The sequence below is a fragment of the Amphibalanus amphitrite genome, unplaced genomic scaffold, assembly GCF_019059575.1.
Source record: "Amphibalanus amphitrite isolate SeventyFive unplaced genomic scaffold, NRLGWU_Aamphi_draft 000284F_arrow, whole genome shotgun sequence".
Lineage (NCBI taxonomy): Eukaryota > Metazoa > Arthropoda > Thecostraca > Balanomorpha > Balanidae > Amphibalanus > Amphibalanus amphitrite.
The window spans coordinates 445,244-466,491 of record NW_024881779.1 but is presented as its reverse complement, the minus strand read 5'-3'; the positions used below and the strand labels follow the sequence as shown (position 1 = coordinate 466,491).

General features: G+C 49.0%; 2 protein-coding genes and 1 long non-coding RNA gene across 7 annotated transcripts; 1 reads left to right on the top strand and 2 right to left on the bottom strand.

The window, feature by feature from the left end:
• Positions 1-1,094: 1,094 nt before the first annotated feature.
• On the bottom strand, positions 1,095-4,446 carry LOC122387360 (thioredoxin-like protein 4A). 2 transcript variants are annotated; one of them, XM_043377481.1, is made up of 2 exons: positions 4,355-4,446; positions 1,095-1,826 (listed from the first exon to the last, which is right to left on the bottom strand). In XM_043377481.1, the coding sequence occupies exon 2, from the start codon at positions 1,764-1,766 to the stop codon at positions 1,338-1,340; it is 429 nt and encodes a 142-aa protein (XP_043233416.1). In that variant the 5' UTR covers positions 1,767-1,826; positions 4,355-4,446; the 3' UTR covers positions 1,095-1,337. The 2 variants fall into 2 exon arrangements, with proteins under 2 accessions (XP_043233416.1, XP_043233415.1); XM_043377480.1 differs by having other exon boundaries at positions 4,258-4,403.
• A 4,078-nt stretch (positions 4,447-8,524) lies between these two features.
• Positions 8,525-20,992, top strand: LOC122387358 (pyruvate dehydrogenase protein X component, mitochondrial-like). Of its 4 annotated transcripts, none has more exons than XM_043377479.1 (11): positions 8,525-8,926; positions 15,283-15,464; positions 15,832-15,934; positions 16,214-16,337; positions 17,148-17,296; positions 17,645-17,778; positions 18,114-18,290; positions 18,853-19,037; positions 19,416-19,516; positions 19,795-19,980; positions 20,311-20,992. In XM_043377479.1, exons 1-10 carry the CDS (start codon positions 8,800-8,802, stop codon positions 19,959-19,961), a joined length of 1,449 nt encoding a protein of 482 aa, XP_043233414.1. In that variant the 5' UTR covers positions 8,525-8,799; the 3' UTR covers positions 19,962-19,980; positions 20,311-20,992. The 4 variants fall into 4 exon arrangements, with proteins under 4 accessions (XP_043233414.1, XP_043233413.1, XP_043233412.1 ...); XM_043377478.1 differs by having other exon boundaries at positions 8,526-8,926; positions 15,286-15,464; XM_043377477.1 differs by having other exon boundaries at positions 8,534-8,926; positions 19,795-19,981; positions 20,347-20,992.
• LOC122387361 lies at positions 11,122-11,957 on the bottom strand. The gene is made up of 3 exons (XR_006257563.1): positions 11,797-11,957; positions 11,622-11,665; positions 11,122-11,424 (listed from the first exon to the last, which is right to left on the bottom strand). It is a non-coding gene; the product is annotated as an uncharacterized LOC122387361 (long non-coding RNA).
• Positions 20,993-21,248: the final 256 nt, after the last annotated feature.

The window sequence follows — 21,248 nt, the reverse complement described above, 5'->3', positions numbered from 1 at the left end:
CGTTATCAAACGGTTGATAAAGGCGCAAAGCCGAAAGCTCCCGAAACTGTATTTTGTCTTTTTGAAATTTTATATCTTTTGGCTAATATGAGAGTAAGGTTAATATCTCTTATTATATTCATAATGTCTCTCAAAACTGTGCTAAAAACCATTCAAGATAATAAACGCGTTGAAACCGAATTTCGGCTAAGCGTGGGCCGCGGCTAGCTCACGGTCATAGATACTTTACGGGATACTAGGCTAGTTCCATATATGCTCTCAGCTCAGCCATACCCGCCATACCTTCGGTCGGCTTTACATTGAAATTTGGAGTCTGCCTTGCCATTTGTTATTTACCGGGGTTACATGAGCAAGTAAATGCGTATCAGGAACGGATTTTCCTATTCGCTCACCATTGTAGCCCGTTTGTAATGCGGGCTGCTCATGTAACCCCGAGCATTGATTACCCACTGCTCATCTAGCCGAGCACAATATCCGTCAATCTAGCAGCAGAGCAGCAGCTTAATAATCGTGAATCTGCTGCTGGAAGTCAGACATTCGGCTGGGCCGAATATGCTGCTTTGGCAGCGGATTCGCCGAATGTCTGTCTACGCGCCGAGAATGCCGAAATAGCAATGGAACTAGCTGGGACTAATCGGACTAATCGGACGGGCCAAAGATCTTGACACTCTAGGCCGTTCACCCATCTGATTCGCAGGACGGCATTTTTTTTTTTTTGACACAACACTAGGCGCTCCGGTATGGGCGCCCTTCACCTCAATGACACGAACTTCTAAGATTATTCGTCTTCGTCATTACAGAATCAACTGGTCAAAAATGAAAAACATTCAGACATCTAAGTGGGCAGCCACTAAGTGGGCGATGGTCAATTTGATAAAGAATACTAGTAATTTTCCGCGCGAATAATGCAAAATGGATTAATCGGTGGTTTGGAGAAACTACACTGATTCAATACAGGTCTACCCCATGTACGGCAGTCCCAGCTGCTGACGTCACATGGTGTCGGCGGAGCAACTACGAGTATATACGTAAGCTGCACCATCTGAACACAAGGAGTCACACCGCTCCTACGACCCGTTTACTGCCGAGGCCGCTTACCATTAACACCTCTGTATTTAGCACTAACTGTGACACATCCTGTAAACAAATGACTGCAGATCATGTCCATAGCGCTAATTTGCAGCGCAAAAGTCTGCCTCTCCGTATTCAGGGGTTGACGTCAAACCATCACCCACAGCATATGCCGATGACAACACGTTATGACGAATACACGACGATGAGTGATACAGCTCCACACCTTCACAGGTGACAATATTAGCAGGATAGCCACCCACGACTCAGTATCTGTACTTGGTCGAGTAGTCTTTGGGGGAGACCACGAGACCGCGGCCCTTGCGCGCGCCGCGGTACACCGTTTCCACAATGTCGATCATCTCCTGCTTGTCCTCCATCGCCCAGTTAATCTTGTTGTTGTTTCCCGTGCCCAGATCGATCATAATGTGCTTATTGCGGAAGAAAAACATCACTGTGCACGGGTCGTACAGTTCGTACATCTTATTGAAGTCGGGCACCTTGGTAATGTCCACCAGGTACACCACGGCAAAGTTTTTCACCTTTTCGGCGATGTTGTAGAGCGTCTCGTCCATCTTCATGCACTGCGGGTCCCAGTCGTGGCCGAAGCGGATGACGACGACGCGGTCCTCCTCGGAGAGGATGGCCTGGTCCACCTGCCAGCCGTTGTGGAGGTGCTGCAGCATGTACGACATGGTGGCACGGTGGGGGAGACGACCGATGTAAACTGCGCAGACCGGCGGACTGCCTCGTACCTGATGGCACACAAACAGGCCAGCCAGTCAGGGCATCTGTGTCACCTGTGTGCTGTTTGAGCATTCTGAGTTATTGGTCAAACATTTAAATCAAATATTATAGATTGCTTTATCATCTCAATTATAGCTGGAGCAGTGAACTAGAACTTGCAATGACATAGGTACATACCTACCAACAACCGCATACAGACAGCAATCAGCATCAGAAATGGCTAGCCTGTTTCAGTTTCATAGAAATAGAGGGCAGAGAAATATTCTGAGTTTTTGCTCCAGAGCAATGTGAGCTATCAGCACAAAAAAGTGCAGCTGGTGATTCACCAGTGGTGAATGTATTTTTTTTCTTTTAGGGAGCATGAGGTGACTGGTGAGCTTTTCAGATTTTGATAGAAAATTGATTATTCTAGTTTTTATGCATCAAAAAATTAATAGGTAGGCCATACATATTCTTCATAAGTTGAGTACTGAACTTAAGAAGAATGGGAGAATTGAGCTTGACATATTTTTGATAATGGATTTTAGAATCCTGACTGGTGCATTAACAGCTTGTTATCTTGACTGCCATGTTTTGTAGACAAAAGCTGGCTTGTAAGTTGTAGCTGTCTCATTTGATAGTTCCTCTATGGCACGCAAGCTTTCATTTAGAAAATATGACGTTATTGACATGACAGCATCTGCATGTTTGTGAGCAATAGTGGCAAATACTCATTTTCATACTACATCAGTCGGGCACACTGTGGTATTTCCGATCCATTTATGGAAACGTTTCCATTTTTGGAACAATGTTCCAAAAATGGATACGCCGTTTCCAAAAATAGAAACGGTCTGTTCCATAAATGGAGACGCTGTGTGCATCTCCACCTTTAAAGTAAACTGGGCATTGATTGGTGCAATTTGGCATGTGCAGGATGCCACCAATCGACAGCCAGCATTCTAGTTTATGTTCCTGTTTTCCGACTTTCCGATCAGAAAACCGAAAATTGACGAACGAGGCGATGATTATAGCATGTTGACGTGATGAAAAAATCACACGTTTTTCTAATCGAAAAATAATAACATTTATGAATGTTTTGAACAAAAAAAGACTACTGAAAGATTGGCCCATTGATTGGAACAACCACATCACCGGGAACTTCAGTTTTTCATTCTTTTTCACGCTGCATTTTCCGGTGCACCAGCGGCCTGGTGGTCGTCAATCTGTGATTAAATCGCATGAATGTTGTTGTAAAGCCCTATTTGGAGACTTAAGTGGGCATTTTATAATATTTCAAATGTGCTGAATATAATCGTAGGCTCGGATCATCATAAATCTCCGTGCAAATACGTAAAAAGCAGGATGGAAATAAGGTCTGCACCGTCGTCACACCAAATACCGTCGTATTCTGACGATGAATTTAATCATTCTAGCTGATGTGTAACATTGATATTAATTTTATATATTGAAATGATATCTACGCTTTATGTATTGCCCACTTTGGACCACATTTGTCCAGTAATTTCTGGGAAATCTTAGTTGTAGTTGACTTTTGAATGTGCTAAGGTTGCGGTGAGTAATGTATTAGTATCGAACCCGACGTCCAAGGTAACTGCCGAGAGCCGAGATGTTGAACCAGTCCCAAAACATCAAAATTTTAGTTGCATGTGAATTTTAAAAACATTTGAGCTAAGTTTGCACACATTTGAACTTCAGCGTTTCCATTTTTGGAACATCGGCGTTTCCATTTTTAGAAACTAAGTCTCCATAAATGGATACGATTCAGGAGCATTTTAAATTGGTGAATTTGAATGCATATGACAGCTTTCCATGCGAGAAAACAAGTGCTTTTGATGTATCAGCGCTTGTTTTAAGTGAAACAGCGGTTATACATCAAATCCAGCCACCCTAGGCAAGAAAATTTGTGCGGAGATGTTGGCGTTTCTATTTATGGAACGAGCGTTTCCATTTTTGGAACAGAAGAGTAGTCAAAATTGGAAACGTTTCCAATAATAGAAACGTCTCCATAAATGAATCGGAGATACCACAGTGCGCCCGACTGACATAGAAGTCCAGCATCATCAAAATTATGGGGAAACACAAACTGTGAATGTCCACACATGCACATGCACTCGCGGATGCGCACACAAACACACATGTCAACAGTTCAAACAAACAGCATTAGTCCATATGTCAATATCAATATCATAAATGGCAAACACAAAATCTTCCTCCGTCTGCGGCGGCTCTGCCTCCCTCTAATGTCTAGGTCAGTTCTTTAAACCTTAATGTTATAGGTACTTTTAAAACTAAAAGTGCCCCACAAGCCACACAAATTTTTACTTTACATCACATCATCTGCAAATTACAATAACAGAAAATGCAATAACAGTCCATATATTAACGACATATTTTCTAAATGAAAGCTTGCGTGCCGGAAAATACGGACGATATTCTTACCACAACAAAGAATGATGATTATTACAGAATAGCCAAGATTTCCAGAAATCAATACTTAAGTGAAACGAATAAATTATTTATTATCATATCAACTCACCCAATAATCCAATAACAATAAACGCAATAAACCAACAAATATGTGCGCAGAGCGCTGTTCGGCAGCCGGCTATTTTGTGTGCAGGGTATGACGTATTTCGCGAGCCGACGTCACAGGCGGTGACGTCGGCTCGCGCGCGAGCCGAGCGCCAACGACAAACTAACGGGAACCCTCGGACACCCTCGGGGCATAAACTGCGGAGTAGCATATTGAGCGAGTATTATAAGGAAAATTCACATATTTTCGTTTCTAAAATGATAATCAGGGTGTCTCTTACCTTTTTACATATCATTTAGGCTTACCTAACACTTCAATTGCCAAATATCTGCAATTTATTCAAGCGAAGGTATTTTCAGTAAATATCAATGGTATAGACCGAAATCTTTTGAATAAAAACTCCAACCAACAGAAATAAAAATAACTTAATTTATTCCAACCAATTCCTCCAAATAAACAACATAAAAACTCACTTTTACACACATCATTCATAATAAAGCATACTAACACGCCGCTTTTGACAATTGCGGCGTCGAGTGGCGCGCTGCTAGCGCTCTTTTTCGATCGCAGAGACCAGGGGGGTGACACGGCTATTCGCGCAATGTATTCATTTATGGGCCGCGCGGGGCCTCGCGATGACGCGGCTGGAGGCAACTGCTCAGCGCGCTAGGATACTTCTGGCGGGGCCGGGCGCTGAACGGTGTGCAATGAATGGGTTATGGTCGGGCAGACAGAGATGAGGCATTGAATTTGAATTGACATCAGCAATCGGGTGGGGAAGGAGAACGTTTCTAATCGAGCTTGGGATGGGGAAAGCCGAAAATATCACGATCGGCTCATAGCTCCGACAGGGCCGGGTGCTGTACCATGTGTAGTATATTTAGGAGGGCAGACAGAGATGAGTTATTGGATTTAAATTCACCTTACCATCGGTTTCTGGTGAGGTTTGAAGACGTCTTTAGTCAAGCTCGGAGTGGGGCAACGGCCACTGGCGGATCCAGGGGAAGGCATTTGGGGCAAATGTCTTCCCCAACAACCAGGGCAGCGCCCGAAATCGATTTTCGAGAATAAATGAAAACTTCACAACTTTTCTGAGGAAATGTTGGTTAATCACACCGCACAGCAGTGCGCAAGGAATCGAAATCCGAGTTTTTTAAATTAATTCCGAGAAACCTTTTTGGGGTAAGCGGGCCCCCGCAGTGTCCAATACCGCTTCCTGGATCCGCCAGCAGGGCCTCGTCTAACATGTTAACTGGGGGGGCAATTGCCTCCCCAGTCGAGCGGATTGCCCCCCCAGTGGCCAACATTTGCCCCCCCAGTCAAAACGTGAACTTCTCACAAAATTACCTTCTCTGCAATGCGTTTTTGTTAGGAGTCTTATACGGATTTAACGAGAAACGTTAAATTATTTGTTCAAAAACTGTTCATGCTCCATGACTACGGGAAAAGCCAGAGTTTTGTGATTTATAGACCTGAGTACTCACTGTGATTCTGTGATTTTGCTACTGTGATTCAAGTAGCAAATTGTCAATTGGCAGCTGCCAGTGACCCAACTCGTGTTTGTGCCCCGCCCCCCCCCCCCTCCCACTCAATCAAACGCCCACGGCCCAACACGGATAAATATGCTTAGCACTGTCTGGTGGGGCAATGTGAGGGGGTAACACATTAATCTTAACTCTCGCCCGTATAAGTGTTTTTCCAGCCGCGAACGTATGGGGGGGGCGTTGGACCTTGCCCCTTGCCGTTTCGCCCCTGATCGAGCTAGAGCTTCGCGGAGAAAACCACCGTGTTGCCCGTCACGAGAGGAAGCCGATGCTACCTCATTTTAAGGTCCTAAGTCATCGGTTGACCTTCCAGGTCAGGTCAATGACCCAAATGTCGGGAAACTCGCGGGACCTGTTACAACGTCGTAAAGGGTAGCTGTTATGTTTTTTTCGGGGTGCTGATCACGAATATCATGTTAGTTATGATCATAGATAATGTCTTCATGCATTTAGGCCAGGTCGGGTCAGGTCAGGTCAAGTCAACCAGTAAGGGTTTTGCCGGGTATTCGTAGTAGGTGGCAACCGCCTCTGGCTCCGACAGCTTCGCAACATGTTACGAAGGCACCAAAACTACTTCGTAAATGTTCAAATGGTTGCTAAATTCGAATTCAGCTCCAAAAACTGGCCTAGAATCATGTAAAACTCGAAAAAGTGAACCGAAGTCATCAAAAGCCAATGACCTGACCTGACCTCGCGGTGACCTTGACGCCTACCCTAATGCATGGGAGCAATATCATATTCCATGTTTGAACGCTTGAAACCACGAAAAGACTGCAAACGCGCGTCTAATGCGAGCCGACATACGCCGAATCGCGATTCCGGCCAAATATGGTCTCGAAAAGAAGTCACAGGTCAAAGGTCATTACGGTCAGGGTCATGACATTTTCAGAGTAGGTGTAAAATTGACTAACGCGAGGGTACTGAATGTGTCGTCGCGGTCAGCCGCTTTTACGTGAGTTATTCGTGAAAAACCGGGGGGGGGTCCGTTCGACCCCCCCCCCCCCTATACGAGCATGGCTCTTTTTTGTTTTTTTTTTGTTTTTTTTTTGTTAAAAAAAATAATGGTCTCAGGGCTGTGACGAAAAACAAGTGGCCTAAATCCGGTGAGAAAACAGGATTTGGGGGTACCCTAGGTTTGGGTCCTTCAGTCTCTGCCCCCCCAGTGAAAATTCCTTAGACGAGGCCCTGTCCGCCAGTTGTGAATAAGTCACGGTCGATACCGAGCTTCGGCGGGACCAGGCGCTGTACACGTTGTTCTTTGAATGAAGAGGTGGACAGACACCTAGCCCCACATCTTACTGCTATGCCCGTGCTTCTGTGGGTGAAGCACTAAAGCATCACGGAATCCCAGAGGACCTGCGAGTCGACGAGGTGGCCGCTTTGGCCGCCGGGTACTGCAGCTCCCTGGAGTTGCCTGGGACCGATGGCAAAACAACAGCTCCGGCGGTGCCCCTATGGGCCGTAGTAATTAGTGAATTCCCGTAATGTAGAGATCATATCCTCAATGATCTCCATTACCATTTTATATTCCTAAACAATATGACAGACCAATTATGCTTGCCTACGTTCAGGCATTACCTCTGATGGTCATACGCCCAGTACAACATGTGTTGTCTGTCAAACAACAATCGACGACGGGATCCCTTCTCATCATCTCTTAAGCCATCGGTTGTCAATTCACCCACCCCGTTTCCCTAAAAATAGACGGTCAGATTCGGCCTGGGTCCTTACGACCCCTCTAAATTCGCCAGAGACGGGATCGGATCGCCGTTATTGCACCCGTCTTAGTGTCTTAAATACTATGACAGCTTCGACCACGGACGTCGGACGGGGTGACCATTCCACGAATGTACGCACCATCCAGGCCTAGGATGCATCGAGGTTTAAAAGGATGCAGTCTGTAGATCAATCAACAAACAATGGTGGTATGCAACCACTTTAAAATATGTCCCTGGCTCCCGCAACGTTCCAACGCCCCTCCGTTATGCATTCGCCCTATGTGTCCGCTGAGCCGGCTTGCCTCCAATGACGTCATCGGCCGGCCGGCGGCGTTCAAGGTCAAACGGCTGGTGTCCTTACCTGGAGTTCTATAGCCTTGGCAGAGACCCTGCACGCGCGCGAGCACACTACGTCACGTCCGGGGGGCACAGGTACATGAAAAATCGCAGTGACGTAACACTTTTCTCGCTTCTCATTGGTCAATAGCCCGTTGCCGGGGTAACGTGCACGTATGTGAGCGCGGGCAAGAGTACTAGCCGGCCGCCGATCAGGGCTCTGCATTAATCCTCAAGGGTCTTCTTATCCACATAAATTTATCTCCGTAATGCCTCAGGTGACAGTAAATGACGTCATGAAAGTATTATTGTTCGTCATTTAACTGTTCGAACCATTGCTAAATCAGCACTTTTAGATTAAATTAGCTAATCTAGCTTTATCTAAGTACTTTGAAGCTGTTATACATAATGTTTCAAGAGAAAACGGAGGGGCAAACGCTTTTTTATTTCAAGCCTGCATTGGTCTTATGACGTGGGTTAAGCAAAAAAGGACTGACACATTTTTGAGTGAATGCTTTTCTAAATGTCGCTCCTGCGTCATCAGAGATGCTATTGTTTTCTGTTCATTAGCTGAAACGTCAGCGAAAGTATTCTGACAAATGATTGGTGCGCTCAAGTAATTCGCCTGTTTTCACTGGCGATGCAAATAACGACGATCGCAGTACTGGGCTGAACACTAGCAATATGAAAACATCTTTTCCTGCGGTCTCCTTTTGGCGCACCCTGCCTATAGCCGTTTTTATGATTATATTGATATAGGGGGAAATTTAGTATTTATTGCACGTGAGGTGTGAAGGCGGCCAAGTAATAACCATAAAATCTTTTCCATTGTTATCGGGAACTGGTTGAAATGGCAGCCAGCATTACCAGTGCCGCCAGGCTCGGTGGCACCAGGATAATTTCCAAGCTTTTGAAAATTGGTTCTCAGGACCTGCCTTTGCTATCAAAACAACTCCACACTTCCCTAGTTTACAATGGTAAGTACCAAGTTATGATTTAATATGACATATTTTTTGAGTTTTTAAAGATTTAACCCTCGCCGGCCGAGGGGGGTGGGTGCCGCCCCCATAGGGTTTTTTCGTGATAGCTCCAACCACGCTGGCGATAGAGAGCAGAAACCTGGGCGCTGTTTGGTGGCTGGCTAGCGCGCTAGCCCGCGCACACACATGTGCACATGATATCGGTAACCCTGGCATCACCGGTAGTGTTTTCGTTCAAGGTTAAGGTTTCCTGTATTAGGCCGCCGTGCCAGGCTGAAGCATGCTGTGACATCACTGAGTAAGAGAAGACGTACCACGCTATCAGTATCGACTGAGACTCAGATAGACTCAGGCAGACTCAAACTGACTCGACCGATTCAGATCGACTCAGACCAACTCAGAACGACTCAAACTGACTCAGACCGACTCACCGACTTAAATCTATTCTGATCGACTCGAACAGACTCAGAACAACTCAGGCAGACTCAAACCGACTCAGGCAGACTCAAGCTCACTCGACCAACCCAAACCGATTCAGATTGACTCAGACCGACTCAAACTAACTCAAACCGACTCAACCGACTCAAATTGATTCCAATCGACTCAGACAGACTCAGAACGACTCAGATAGACTCAGGCAGACTCAAACCGACTCAGGCAGACTCAGACCGATTCAGATCGACTCACACTGACTCAGACCAACTCAACCGACTCAGATCGATTCCGATCAACTCAGACAGACTCAGACCGACTCAATCCGACTCAGGCAGACTCAAACTGACTCGACCGACTCAAACCGATTCAGATCGATTCAGACTGACTCAGATAGACTCAGAACGACTCAAAATGGCTCAGATCGACTCAACCGACTCAAATCGATTCCGATCGACTCAGACAGACTCGGAACGATTCAAACAGACTCAGGCAGACTCAAACGGACTCGACTGACTCAAACCGATTCAGATCGACTCAGACTGACTCAGCTAGACTCAGAACGACTCAAACTGACTCAGACCGAATCAACCGACTCAGATCGATTCCGATCGACTCAGACAGACTCAGGCAGACTCAAACCGACTCGACTGACTCAAACCGATTTAGACCGACTCAGACAGACCCATCGGTTTGACCTGAATCATCAGACCTGAATCGGTTTGAGTCGGTCGAGTCAGTTTGAGTGTGGTCGGTTTGAGTCTGTCTGAGGCTGTCTGAGTCGTTCTTAGTTTGTCTGAGTCGATTGGAATCGATTTGAGTCAGTTTGAGTCGGTCTGAGTCAGTTTGAGTCGTTCTGAGTCTATCTGAGTCGATCTGAATCGGTCGAAGTCTGCCTGAGTCGGTTTGAGTCTGCCTGAGCCGGTTTGAGTCTGCCTGAGTCTGTCTGAGTCGTTCTGAGTCTGTCTGAGCCGGTTTGAGTCTGCCTGAGCCGTTCTGAGTCTGTCTGAGTCGTTCGGAATCGATTTGAGTCGGTTGAGTTGGTCTGAGTCAGAGTGAGTCGTTCTGAGTCTATCTGAGTCGGTCTGAGTCTATCTGCCCATGTGAAAAAATCTTGCAAGATTGTCTTGCACGATTTGTACAAGACAAAGTATGCAAGAAATTGGGACATATTCTTGCATGATCTTATAAGATTATCATGCATGATTCTTGCAAGTCTTGTACCAGATTCTTGCCAGATTCCTGCAAGTCCTGTACCAGATCCTTGTAAGTCTTGTACCAGATTCTTGCAACTCTTGTACAAGACTCTTGCAAGTCATGTACAAGACTCTTGCAAGTCTTGTACAAGACTCTTGCAAGTCTTGTACAAGACTCTTGCAAGTCTTGTACAAGACTCTTGCAAGTCTTGTACAAGACTCTTGCAAGTCTTGTACAAGACTCTTGCAAGTCTTATGGAAGATTCTTGCATGTCTTGTACAGGGCTCTTGCAAGAGTCTTGTAAGACTCTTACATGTACTGTATAAGAATCTTGCAAGAGTCTTGTACAAGACTCTTGCATGTCTTGTACCAGACTCTGGCAAACCTTTTACAAGACCTGCTAAGACTCTGGCAAGTCTTGAGCAAGACTTGCAAGTTTTATCAAAGACTTGCAAGCCTTGCACAAGACTTCCGAATTCCAGACACATCGCCCTAAGATATCGTTTCAATTGTAACCGCAGCTTGGTTTGAAATAGACAAACAATATTCGTTAGAATTGTGTATTGACTATTGATGTCGAGACCCATGCATACGAAATCCATGAAGTGAAATGAAATGATGTTCCAGCGTAAACGTTAAAATCAATATTCACAAAAATGCCAATCTGAGAACACATATTAACAGCCCTTTACTTTTCGAGTCACCCACACGTCACAGTCACATCACCTCATCACACGTTGACGTAACGTCACGTCACAATTATCGTCGAGGCCGCCGTTTCGTCTGCATCCAGCCACTCGAACACAGGAGGATGTCGTTCGTGTGCCTTGCATCGCATATTATTGGTGAGCCGAGATTTTTGATTGCTGAAATGAAATGACATCCATATAATCAGGTATCCGCCATCCGGAGCCAGATGTGAAAAGGTGAGCCAGTATGTATCAGACAAAAAGTAGAATTGATGGGACTTTGAGTTAATTCAGTGAGCAATCGTTTTCGGTTAAAGATATCAGCATATTTAGCTATCATACTCACATACGTACTATCCTATACATACACTCACCTGGGTCCAGTTTCGCCGCATGACGCTACCGTCAGCACTATTCCCTGTGTGGCAGGCGAAAAATGTCAGGTGATCAACTATTTTCAAGTGAACGTTTCGGCGCCGGTTTTGGTCTATGATGATGCAAATATTGAGATCAATTTTCTTATTGTTACACGGCATGGCAGAAACTTACCTACCTGCAGGTCGGAAGAGGAGACGGCAGACGGCACCGCACCGCACACACTCAACACTTCCGTCCTCACATCGCGAGCGGGCAGTGAATGGGACGCCGACGGATGGAATGCGGCGGAGGGGGACGCGGAGTTTCCCCTCCTCGCCTCAGGCGGGGTCCGCCGTCCGTCCCCGGACGGCAGACCCCGCCTGAGGCGAAGAGCCGCCGCCGAAGTCGCCCGCCGCCGACCGTACAATCTCAAAAACGGAAAAGTGGTCGCTAAATTCCAGTCGGTACAGTCTCTAGAACACATGTGCGTCGCTTACAACTGTTCTCCGTGGGGCGTGTGGAGCAAATGATCGCATTTGATTGAGAATTCAGCGAGCCCTTTAATTAGGCGAAAAACATTACTTAAAGGTGTCAAGTGATTAGCGGGAGATGCCTTGGATCAGCACATTCTTGTAAGATTCTTCAATCTTACCATAATCAGCATTCTTGCAAGAACCTGCCTATGCCAGATTCTTATAAGATCTGTATGATAATGGGCAATCTTGTACAAGATCTGCTCAATCTTACCAGAATCAGCATTCTTGCAAGAATCTGCCTATACCAGATTCTTATAAGATCTGTATGATGTTGGGTAATCTTGTACAAGATCTGCTAAGTCTTACAAGACTGTCTTCAGAATCTTATAAGATCATGCAAGATAGTGAAGATTCTGGTAAAATCTTGTACGACTTTTTTACATGGGTGAGTCGGTCTGAGTCTGCCTGAGTCGGTTTGAGTCTGCCTGAGTCTGTCTGAGTCCATAGGCGGCGGAACGGGGAGGGCACCAGGGCACCGTGCCCCCCTTTGATTACGAGCGAGCGAGCGCAGCGAGCGAAGTGAGTCTTTTCAATATAACGGAAAAATCTCAGTATGAGCGGCCCGGCCCGGCCCGGCCCGGCCCGGCCCGGCCCGGCCCGGCCTGTAACGCTTTTGAGAGGCTTATATCTCAGCAACCGCTGGACCGATTGGCCTGCGGTCTTTTTTGCTGGGTAGCCCCATCCCTTCTACCCCGTAATTGACTACTTTTGATACATCTCAGTGACCGTCGTGGCACGTGCCACGTGAAAAGTCAAGGGTGTTCAAGCTGTTTTGCAAAAGTAGTGATTTTGATAGGCTCATATCTCAGCAGCCGCTTGGACGATTGACTTGCGGTAATTTTTATAGGGCAGCTGCATCCTTTCTACCAAAAATAGGATACTCTCGATGCATGTGGGTCACCCCCAGTGCACGTGCAAAATACAACAATAAGAGGTGTCAAATTTGTTCCCATTTTAATAACTCGGTAATTACTGGGGCGATTTCGCTGAAACTTGGCATACAGGTAGGCACCCACCAGGCAATGCATTCCCATGTGTTGCGGTTAAGGTGCTACTGCACGTGCGCACGTGCAGGGGGCGTTTCCAGATCTCGAGAACGGCTGGGCCGATTGCGCTCAAAATTGGTACACGGTTGGAGACCGGTTAGTAGGGTGCCGTGCAAAAGTCAGTTTGGACCCCGTTTGCACGTGCGCACGTGCAGAATGCCGCTTCCAGATCTCAGGAACGGCTGGGCCGATTGCGTTCAAATTTGGTACACCGCTAGCGACCGGTTAGAAGGGTGCTTTGCGCAAGCCCGTTGGAAGTACCCTCTCGCCCTTCCGCACGTGCAGGGCTCACTATCTCGCTCGCTCGTTCTTCGCCCAAAAGGCGTTATACTGGTTTCAGCATTTTAACATTAGCCCTATGGGCGTTGCATGGAAAGAATGGGACCAAAAGTCGGCAGTGCCCCCCTTAATTAAAGGTGTTCCGCCGCTACTGTCTGAGTCGATCGGAACGATTTGAGTCGGTTGAGTCGTTCTGGGTCAGTTTGAGTCGTTCTGAGTCTATCTGAGTCGGTCTGAGTCGATCTGAATCGGTCTGAGTCTGCCTGAGTCTGTCTGAGTCGATCGGAATCGATTTGAGTCGGTTGAGTCGGTCTGAATTAGTTTGAGTTAGATCTGAGTCGATCTGAATCGGTTTCAGTCGGTCGAGTCAGTTTGAGTCTGCCAGAGTCGGTTTGAGTCTGCCTGAGTCGTTCTTTACTTTATCTTCTCTTACCCAGTGACGTCATAGCATGCTTCGGCCTGGCACGGCGGCCTAATACAGGAAACCTTTACCTTTGACGAAAACGCTACCGGTGACGCCAGGGTTACCGATACCCGTGCACATTGCCCCGGCAACGGGCTATTCACTAATGAGAAGCGCGCTACGGGGGGCACAGGTATATGAAAAATCGCAGTGACGTTGCACTTTCCTCACTTCTCATTGGTCAATATCCCGTTGTCGGGGCAACCAGCATGTATGTGAGCGCCTGCAAGAGTACTAGCCGGCTGTCGATAAGGGCCCTGGGGCTCTGACCTGACCGCAACCCGGGGTCAATACCCTAAGGTGACCCAAACAAAAAGTATGTCATTCGATGCGTCTGTGCAAGGCGAACACGATGCTGCCAAATGGCGGCTCTGCGGCCGTTTTTTGCGAAGTTATTCACCGAAAACGGAACTGGACCTTGGAACACTTGACCTGACCTCAGAGGTCACCGGTTGACACAGGACCTTAAAATCGGGTATTACCGAGTCTTGTAACAGCGCACACGCTCGTTTTTTCCGCGACGCGCTAGCTCCACCAGGGGCGAAATGGCGAGGGGGTCGTACCCCCCCCCCCGGCGGCGCCCGGCCCGGCCGGCGCGTATGTAGAAAACCAATAGGTCCGGCGAGGGTTAAATGAGAATCAATGTCCCAAAATTTGTCTATTTGGGTGGGAAACGACATCCAAATGAAATTCATTTTCCACTCTCACCACCATTTTTAAGAACAATTTTCCACTCCCAAGTCCCAACCAAGAAAACATAGATTTTTTACCTATAGAAAGACAGTTGTGTGGATGCCCAGTTAGCATCAAACATTCTACACCCTAGAATAAAATGCATGCTTTTTGTCATTTCTCACTCCTTTTTGATCTAATCGAATCAGCAGTTTTCCACTCTCTCCCCTCTTTTTGGTGGGTAATTTTCCCCTCTGACACCCAAGACAAAACTCAATTTTGGGACACTGATGAGAATGGAAGTTATCCCTCTGCTTTGCTTCAGATTTTAGCTACTTTGCATGAGAACTCCATGTCATAGTCTTATTTTGATTTGTTTTCTTTGCATATCATTCAAGAGGTTGGACTTATATTGTATTGTATTGTATTGTATTGAACAATCATGAATGATCCACATTCTCAAAGTGCGTGGCGATTACTGCTCAGAATCCGTATTCGCGGTTATTAGTCTAAACATTCACAGCATTCACACATTCACTCAAGTCAAAACACGGACAGAGACATGCTTGCATTGGAGCATTTCTATAAGGTGATGCATCATTTTCATTCATTCCTAGTTTGCGCCACACAACATTGGCAAGACGTACAAGTGCAGTGTTTGATGTGTTTCACCTATGTCCAGTGGCCGGCATCCCAATCAAGATGCCGTCCCTCTCACCGACCATGTCGGAGGGCACCATCGTCAAATGGCTGAAGCAGGAGGGCGATACTGTTGAGCCCGGTGACATCATCTGCGATATCCAGACCGACAAGGCAGTTGTCTCCTTCGAGGTCGAGGAGGAGGGAATCCTTGCCAAAATTCTGGTACGTAACACTGAGGTGATGATGTCGAATGCTTACAGTGCTAAAGGCAGCATAAAATGGCATGGTATGACTATAACAGTTTTGAGCGGAGTAATGTGAATTCAGGCTATATTTCATTCAGTTCCAATGAAGTAGTCTGAATTTATCTTAATTCAACATAATTTGTATGAGAAACCATATGACAAGCTAGACGTTGATGTATGTGATCTATGAGATGCTCTATAAAAACAAGGCATTTGTGAGTTTAACCGGCCAGTGACTCATGCTCAGCTTTGTTTGTTTGTATTTTCTCCATAGCCATCGATGGACGGCCGCTCGTTCCGAGTGTGTCCATTTGTGGCAGCTCGGCCGTCTGTGTGTGTTTCAGCTGAAGGAGGACTCGAAGGACGTCCCGGTCGGCAGGATGATCGCCGTCATGGTCGACCCTGGCGAGGACTGGAAGGCCGTCGAGGTGCCGGCAGAGGCCGAAGGTCAGGCCTCCTCTCCGGCCAGATATTGCTGGACTGTGACGCGGCGACTGTGACGGCCATTCCTCCTGTTGTGTCGGCAGGAAAAAAATGTTTCAGACGGTGCACTTTACTGAACCATTATTTCACTTTTGTCGGAAAGTCGATAGATGATGTTCGATCCCGAAATTGAAGTAACGTTCTGCAGTGGCAGCTTATTGACGATCTCTGGAACTGATCGAAGGACGAGTGTACGTACCCTCGACCCTGACCTCTGACCTGCTGCCGTGGTGTGTCCCACAGCGCCCCCGGCTCCCGCGGCCGCCGCGCCGCCCCCGACTCCGACTCCGGCTCCGGCGGCCCCTGCCCCGGAGCCGGCCGCCAAGAAGGAGTTCTCCGGCCTGCGACACGCCGGCGCGGCCCCCACGTGAGTAGCGCCACGTGCTGACTGGGAAGAATCCGAAACTCGTACCGTGAGAATTTTCCGCGTGGTTACCTCAGCGGGATAGATTACTGAACTGTGTTATGTTGGATAATTTTAAGCCAAAACTAATTTGTTTGTTCTTAAAATCCAATGTTTGTTTTGACTGGATTTCGATCCATCATCATCATCATCATCATCATGTATTCATATGTTCATCCACATTCATCATGGCTTTTCAGAACAAGAGTCAAATATTACATACACACAATACAGGTTAAGAGGTAAACATGCGATAAAAAGACATAGATACACTAAAATATTGGTAAAATCCGATGTCCGGTGTCCTACTCGGCTATCCGCTATGGCGAGGACATGGCGAGCCATTTCCTCGCCCTTCTGCGACACGCCGTCGCAGAGCGCGCCTCTCTCACTTCAGCCGGCGCCCGGTTCCACAGAGCGGGCGAACGATAAAAGAAGGACCTTCTTGCATGCTCACTGCGCGAAGGTCCTTCGCTTCCGCTTACTTATTTCCATTTAGGCTCTTATTTTTAGTTTTTATCTTACGTAAGTACGATAAAACCAAAATAGTAAAAAAGGTAAAACAGTTTTATTGTAGATAACTAAGTAAGTGCGTAAGCACCATTTTGTGATTGTGACCGTGGGTCCGGCAGCAGGTTCGGGTTCTCGCCCTGTGTGCTCTGTACCGTCCCCATCCCAGTGTTCCCCAGGATCCGTAAATTACCGGTGCTGGGTCCGTGCCGTCCGACTTCCCCTTGTCCCGGTGTGCGTTGTACCGACCCCGTCCCTGCCCAGGACGGTGGGCCCGGCCGTGCGGACCCTGCTGGAGCTGTACGACATTGACGCCGCCAACGTCACGGCCACCGGACGGCACGGCCTCCTCAAGAGCGACGTGCTCGCCTACATCACGCAGCACAAGCTGTCGCCGCAGCCGCCCACCCCCGGTGAGCGGCGCGCTGTCCCCGTCCCCCGGGAGGGGGAGGGGGGGTCACATACTGGGCAGATCAGATCAGTAGATCAGTAGGAGCACTGGGCAGATCAGACGGGTTCATGGTGTGGTGTAGTTTTGTTGTCTACGGTTGTTAATTGGTCAAGCCTCTGTTGTGTACAAATACACCTAGGTATTTCTGGTTAGGTCACATTCCAGCTAAGTCATTGTTTTGGTATAATCAGGCTGTTGAGGTGGGATGTTTGGCACGGACGTCCCCCGCTGAGGAGACCTGGAGGTCTGCGGGCTGCCGCATACGGTCTGTACTAACCGACTGTATGTTCTGTCCTCTCTGTGTTCCCAGTTCCGGCCCCGGGCAGCGTCTCCCGACCGGCCGCCCCCGCCTCCGCCCCCGCCCCGGCCGGGGACGCCGCCTACATCGACATACCGCTGTCCAGCATGCGCAAAACCATCGCCAAGCGTCTGACCCAGTCCAAGGTAGGGGGCGCTGGCCACGTGTCGCTGCTGCGTCACGCACGGGAGTTAAGTAGGGCGGAGCTTTCACTGTTCGGCCGGCCAGTGTTTGCTTACCTGCTTTGTGGTTACTTAGTGCACGCTGTATTCAGCCTTTAGAGGCCACTCATTTTGTGTGTACTGATCAGGACGTGGTCTGTTTGGTTAGGCTGTGTTAAACCAGCAAAAGTTGCGTGTATTAAGTGCTCATGAATGTCCAGATGAGGTATCCCACTGCATTAATTGGTTACGCACCCCCCCCCCCCCCCCGGCGCCGCTGGCTGACGGTCTCTGACGGTCCGCCCCCCCCCCCCCCCCAGACGGAGATCCCGCACGCCTACATGCAGTCGGAGGCGCGATTCGACCGTCTGCTGGCGCTGCGCAAAGAGCTGAAGGCGGAGGGCGTGCAGGCGTCGCTCAACGACTACATCATCAAGGCGGTGGCGCTGTGCCTGCGCCTGCAGCCGCAGCTCAACTGCGTCTGGAGCGGGGACCAGGTGGGAGACGCGGGGACCAGGTGGGAGACGTGGGGAGAGACATAGAGACGAGGTGGGAGACGTGGGCAGACCAGGTGGGAGACGTGGGGAGAGACATAGAGACGAGGTGGGAGACGCGGGGAGAGACATAGAGACGAGGTGGGAGACCAGGGGGACCAGGTGGGAGACGTGGGGAGAGACATAGAGACGAGGTGGGAGACGCGGGGACGAGGTGGGAGACGTGGGGACTGGGGAGAGACAGACCAGGCGGGAGGCCGGGGGAGACACGGGATGGCTTGGAGGACACGTAAAGATGAGGCGGGTACATAGGTTGGGACTGAAGATGACTGGGGGACACGGGGTAGAGGCAAGGGAGACTCGGTTCTGTCGTTCTGCAATCTGCAGATTCGTCTCTCTCGTTCCTACTTTCTTATCTCTTACCTTCTCTGTCGTCTTGTCATGTCCGCAGCTGCAGCGGCCCGACTCTGTTGACATCTCCGTCACGGTGGCCACGGGCGCCCTCTGACCTCTCTGTGACCTCTGCTGACCTCTCTGTGACCTCTCCTGACCTGTGACCCCGCAGCTGCAGCGGCCCGACTCTGTTGACATCTCCGTCGCCGTGGCCACTGACGCCGGCCTCATCACGCCGATCGTGGTGGACGCGGCCGGCAGCTCGGTGTCGGCCATCAGCGGACAGGTGCAGGACCTGGCCGCCCGCGCCCGGCTGGGCAAGCTGAAACCGCACGAGTTCATGGGCGGATCGTTCACGTGAGTGACGGGAGTCGGGGTAACGGGTGACTGTTCGGTGTTTCGGCAGGGATTTTGGTGAAGTATAGAATAAAATGACGACAATGAATTAAAATCAATACTTTCTCTTGTCCGATTGTACGCGTCATTCTGATGACATGGTGTTGCTTTGAGTGTGGTATTTATTTGTGCTATCCTTGATATTCAGTTTTGCCATTTTTAGTTCGCTAATCATATGCCAGGGGATATAACATGAAGCATACCGTACAAATGTAAATTTGATAGTTATTTATGTATTATCCTTCTAGCGATCTGTTGCTCGACTTTCACCGATATCAGTAATCGATTTTAACCCCCGCCTGCTATGTGTGACCGCCCTGTCTCGCCTCCATCTCGCAGGATCTCCAATCTGGGCATGTTCGGCATTGGCGAGTTCAGTGCAATTATCAACCCGCCGCAGTGCGGCATCCTGGCTGTCGGCGGCGGGCGCAGTCAGCTCGGTGGGTGCCGGCTCCGTGTAATGCTGACCCCACACTGACTGACCCCTGACCTCTTACCCGGAACACTTGCCAGCGACAGCCCTGACATATGGATAAATTCTCATAACCGACCATGACCGACATCGGACCCGTCAGACTATGATCCCGCCACCAGTTTTTCTATTAATATGGCTACGACTATGACCGCACTTATAACTCCTGACCGCTCCGCTAGCGGTTCATCTGACCGCTGACTGTTCCTCGGCTCCAGCTGACCTCTGCTGCTCCCTCTCCGGCAGCGGCGGACGGCGGCTCGGAGACCTGGCTCACCTCCACCTTATCGTACGACGCGCGCGCCGTGTCGGAGCCAGAGGCGGCTGCCTTCATGGAGACGCTGGCCCACCTGCTGACCAACCCGGACCTGCTGGTCACGGACGCGCGCCGCGAGCTCCAGCAGCTCGGCTGAGCTGGGGCAGCTCGCAGCAGGAGCTCGCAATGTCCCAAAATTTGTCTATTTGGGTGGGAAACGACATCCAAATGAAATTCATTTTCCACTCTCACCACCATTTTTAAGAACAATTTTCCACTCCCAAGTCCCAACCAAGAAAACATCTATTTTTTACCCATAGAAAGACAGTTGTGTGGATGCCCAGTCAGCATCAAACATTCTACACCCTAGAATAAAATGCATGCTTTTTGTCATTTCTCACTCCTTTTGGATCTAATCGAATCAGCAGTTTTCCACTCTCTCCCCTCTTTTTGGTGGGTAATTTTCCCCTCTGACACCCAAGACAAAACTCAATTTTGGGACACTGGGAGCTCGGCTGAGCTGGGGCGGCTCGCAGCAGCAGCTCGGCTGGGTTAGGGGCAGCTCGGCTGAGTCGTGGGTGCTAGGGTGGATTTACGGGGATGCCATACGGTGCGCTATGAAGCAGTTGGTGCTCCGCAGTGACCGAAACGCAGTAACCAGGGCCGGCCGGTGTGGGTCAGATCTGTCAGCATTATCAGGCCGGTATGGGTCAGGTGTTCAGGATTATCAGGCCGGTATGGGTCAGGTGTTCAGGATTGTCAGGCCGGTGCGAGTCAGGTCTATCAGGAATGTCGGGCCGGTATGGGTCAGATTTACCGGGCTCGTCAGGCCGGTGCGAGTCGCTACAGTCAGGTATGTCAGCTGTGTGGCCGAGTGTTGTGACAATAACGGAAGAGGTGGCGGTCGGACTGATAAGGCGGACGTCTGTCGTGTCGTACGGTGCAATCTGAGTGAGGCAGTGCTGCGGTGGTGCCAGCTCCCGGGAGGGACGCGCCGTGCCGTTGAACGGACGGCTCCGGCCGCCGGGCGCCGGCACACACTGATAAAGGCGTGAAGGCAATGACAGCATTGCGTATACGAGTATGTGTGCCGGACATAGGCATAGGGCGCATAGGCAATCTTTGAACAATGTGCTGAGAACATTTGAGTGCTGTCTGAGGTGAAATAGATCAGCAATATGTAAAATGCGTTTAGTTCTTTTATTTATAGAAATTTTGTGTTTTCTCTGTTTGAGTTAATGTTTTTGTCTGTCCGATTATTTTCATTACGTTAGTGCGCGCCTAAAGGTCGCCCCATCGCTCACACCCTGACAGCGTCAATCACCGCCCGTCCAGGAACCAGTGCGATGGTCTGCCGTCACAGACCCTGTGTCAGCCAATCCGCGGGTCATGCGCTCCGCCCGTGTCCGGCTGCCGCCGCCGCCGCCGCCCTGCTGAGAAAGGT

What these genes read in the sequence shown, in the direction of transcription:
- LOC122387360 (XM_043377481.1), bottom strand. Translation starts at nt 1,766, where the DNA reads ATGTCGTACATGCTGCAGCACCTCCACAACGGCTGGCAGGTGGACCAG.
- LOC122387358 (XM_043377479.1), top strand. Translation starts at nt 8,800, where the DNA reads ATGGCAGCCAGCATTACCAGTGCCGCCAGGCTCGGTGGCACCAGGATA. An exon ending in GGTGCCGGCAGAGGCCGAAG is followed by an intron (nt 15,935 to 16,213) that starts GTCAGGCCTCCT and finishes TGTGTCCCACAG; the next exon opens with CGCCCCCGGCTCCCGCGGCC. An exon ending in CACGCCGGCGCGGCCCCCAC is followed by an intron (nt 16,338 to 17,147) that starts GTGAGTAGCGCC and finishes GTCCCTGCCCAG; the next exon opens with GACGGTGGGCCCGGCCGTGC.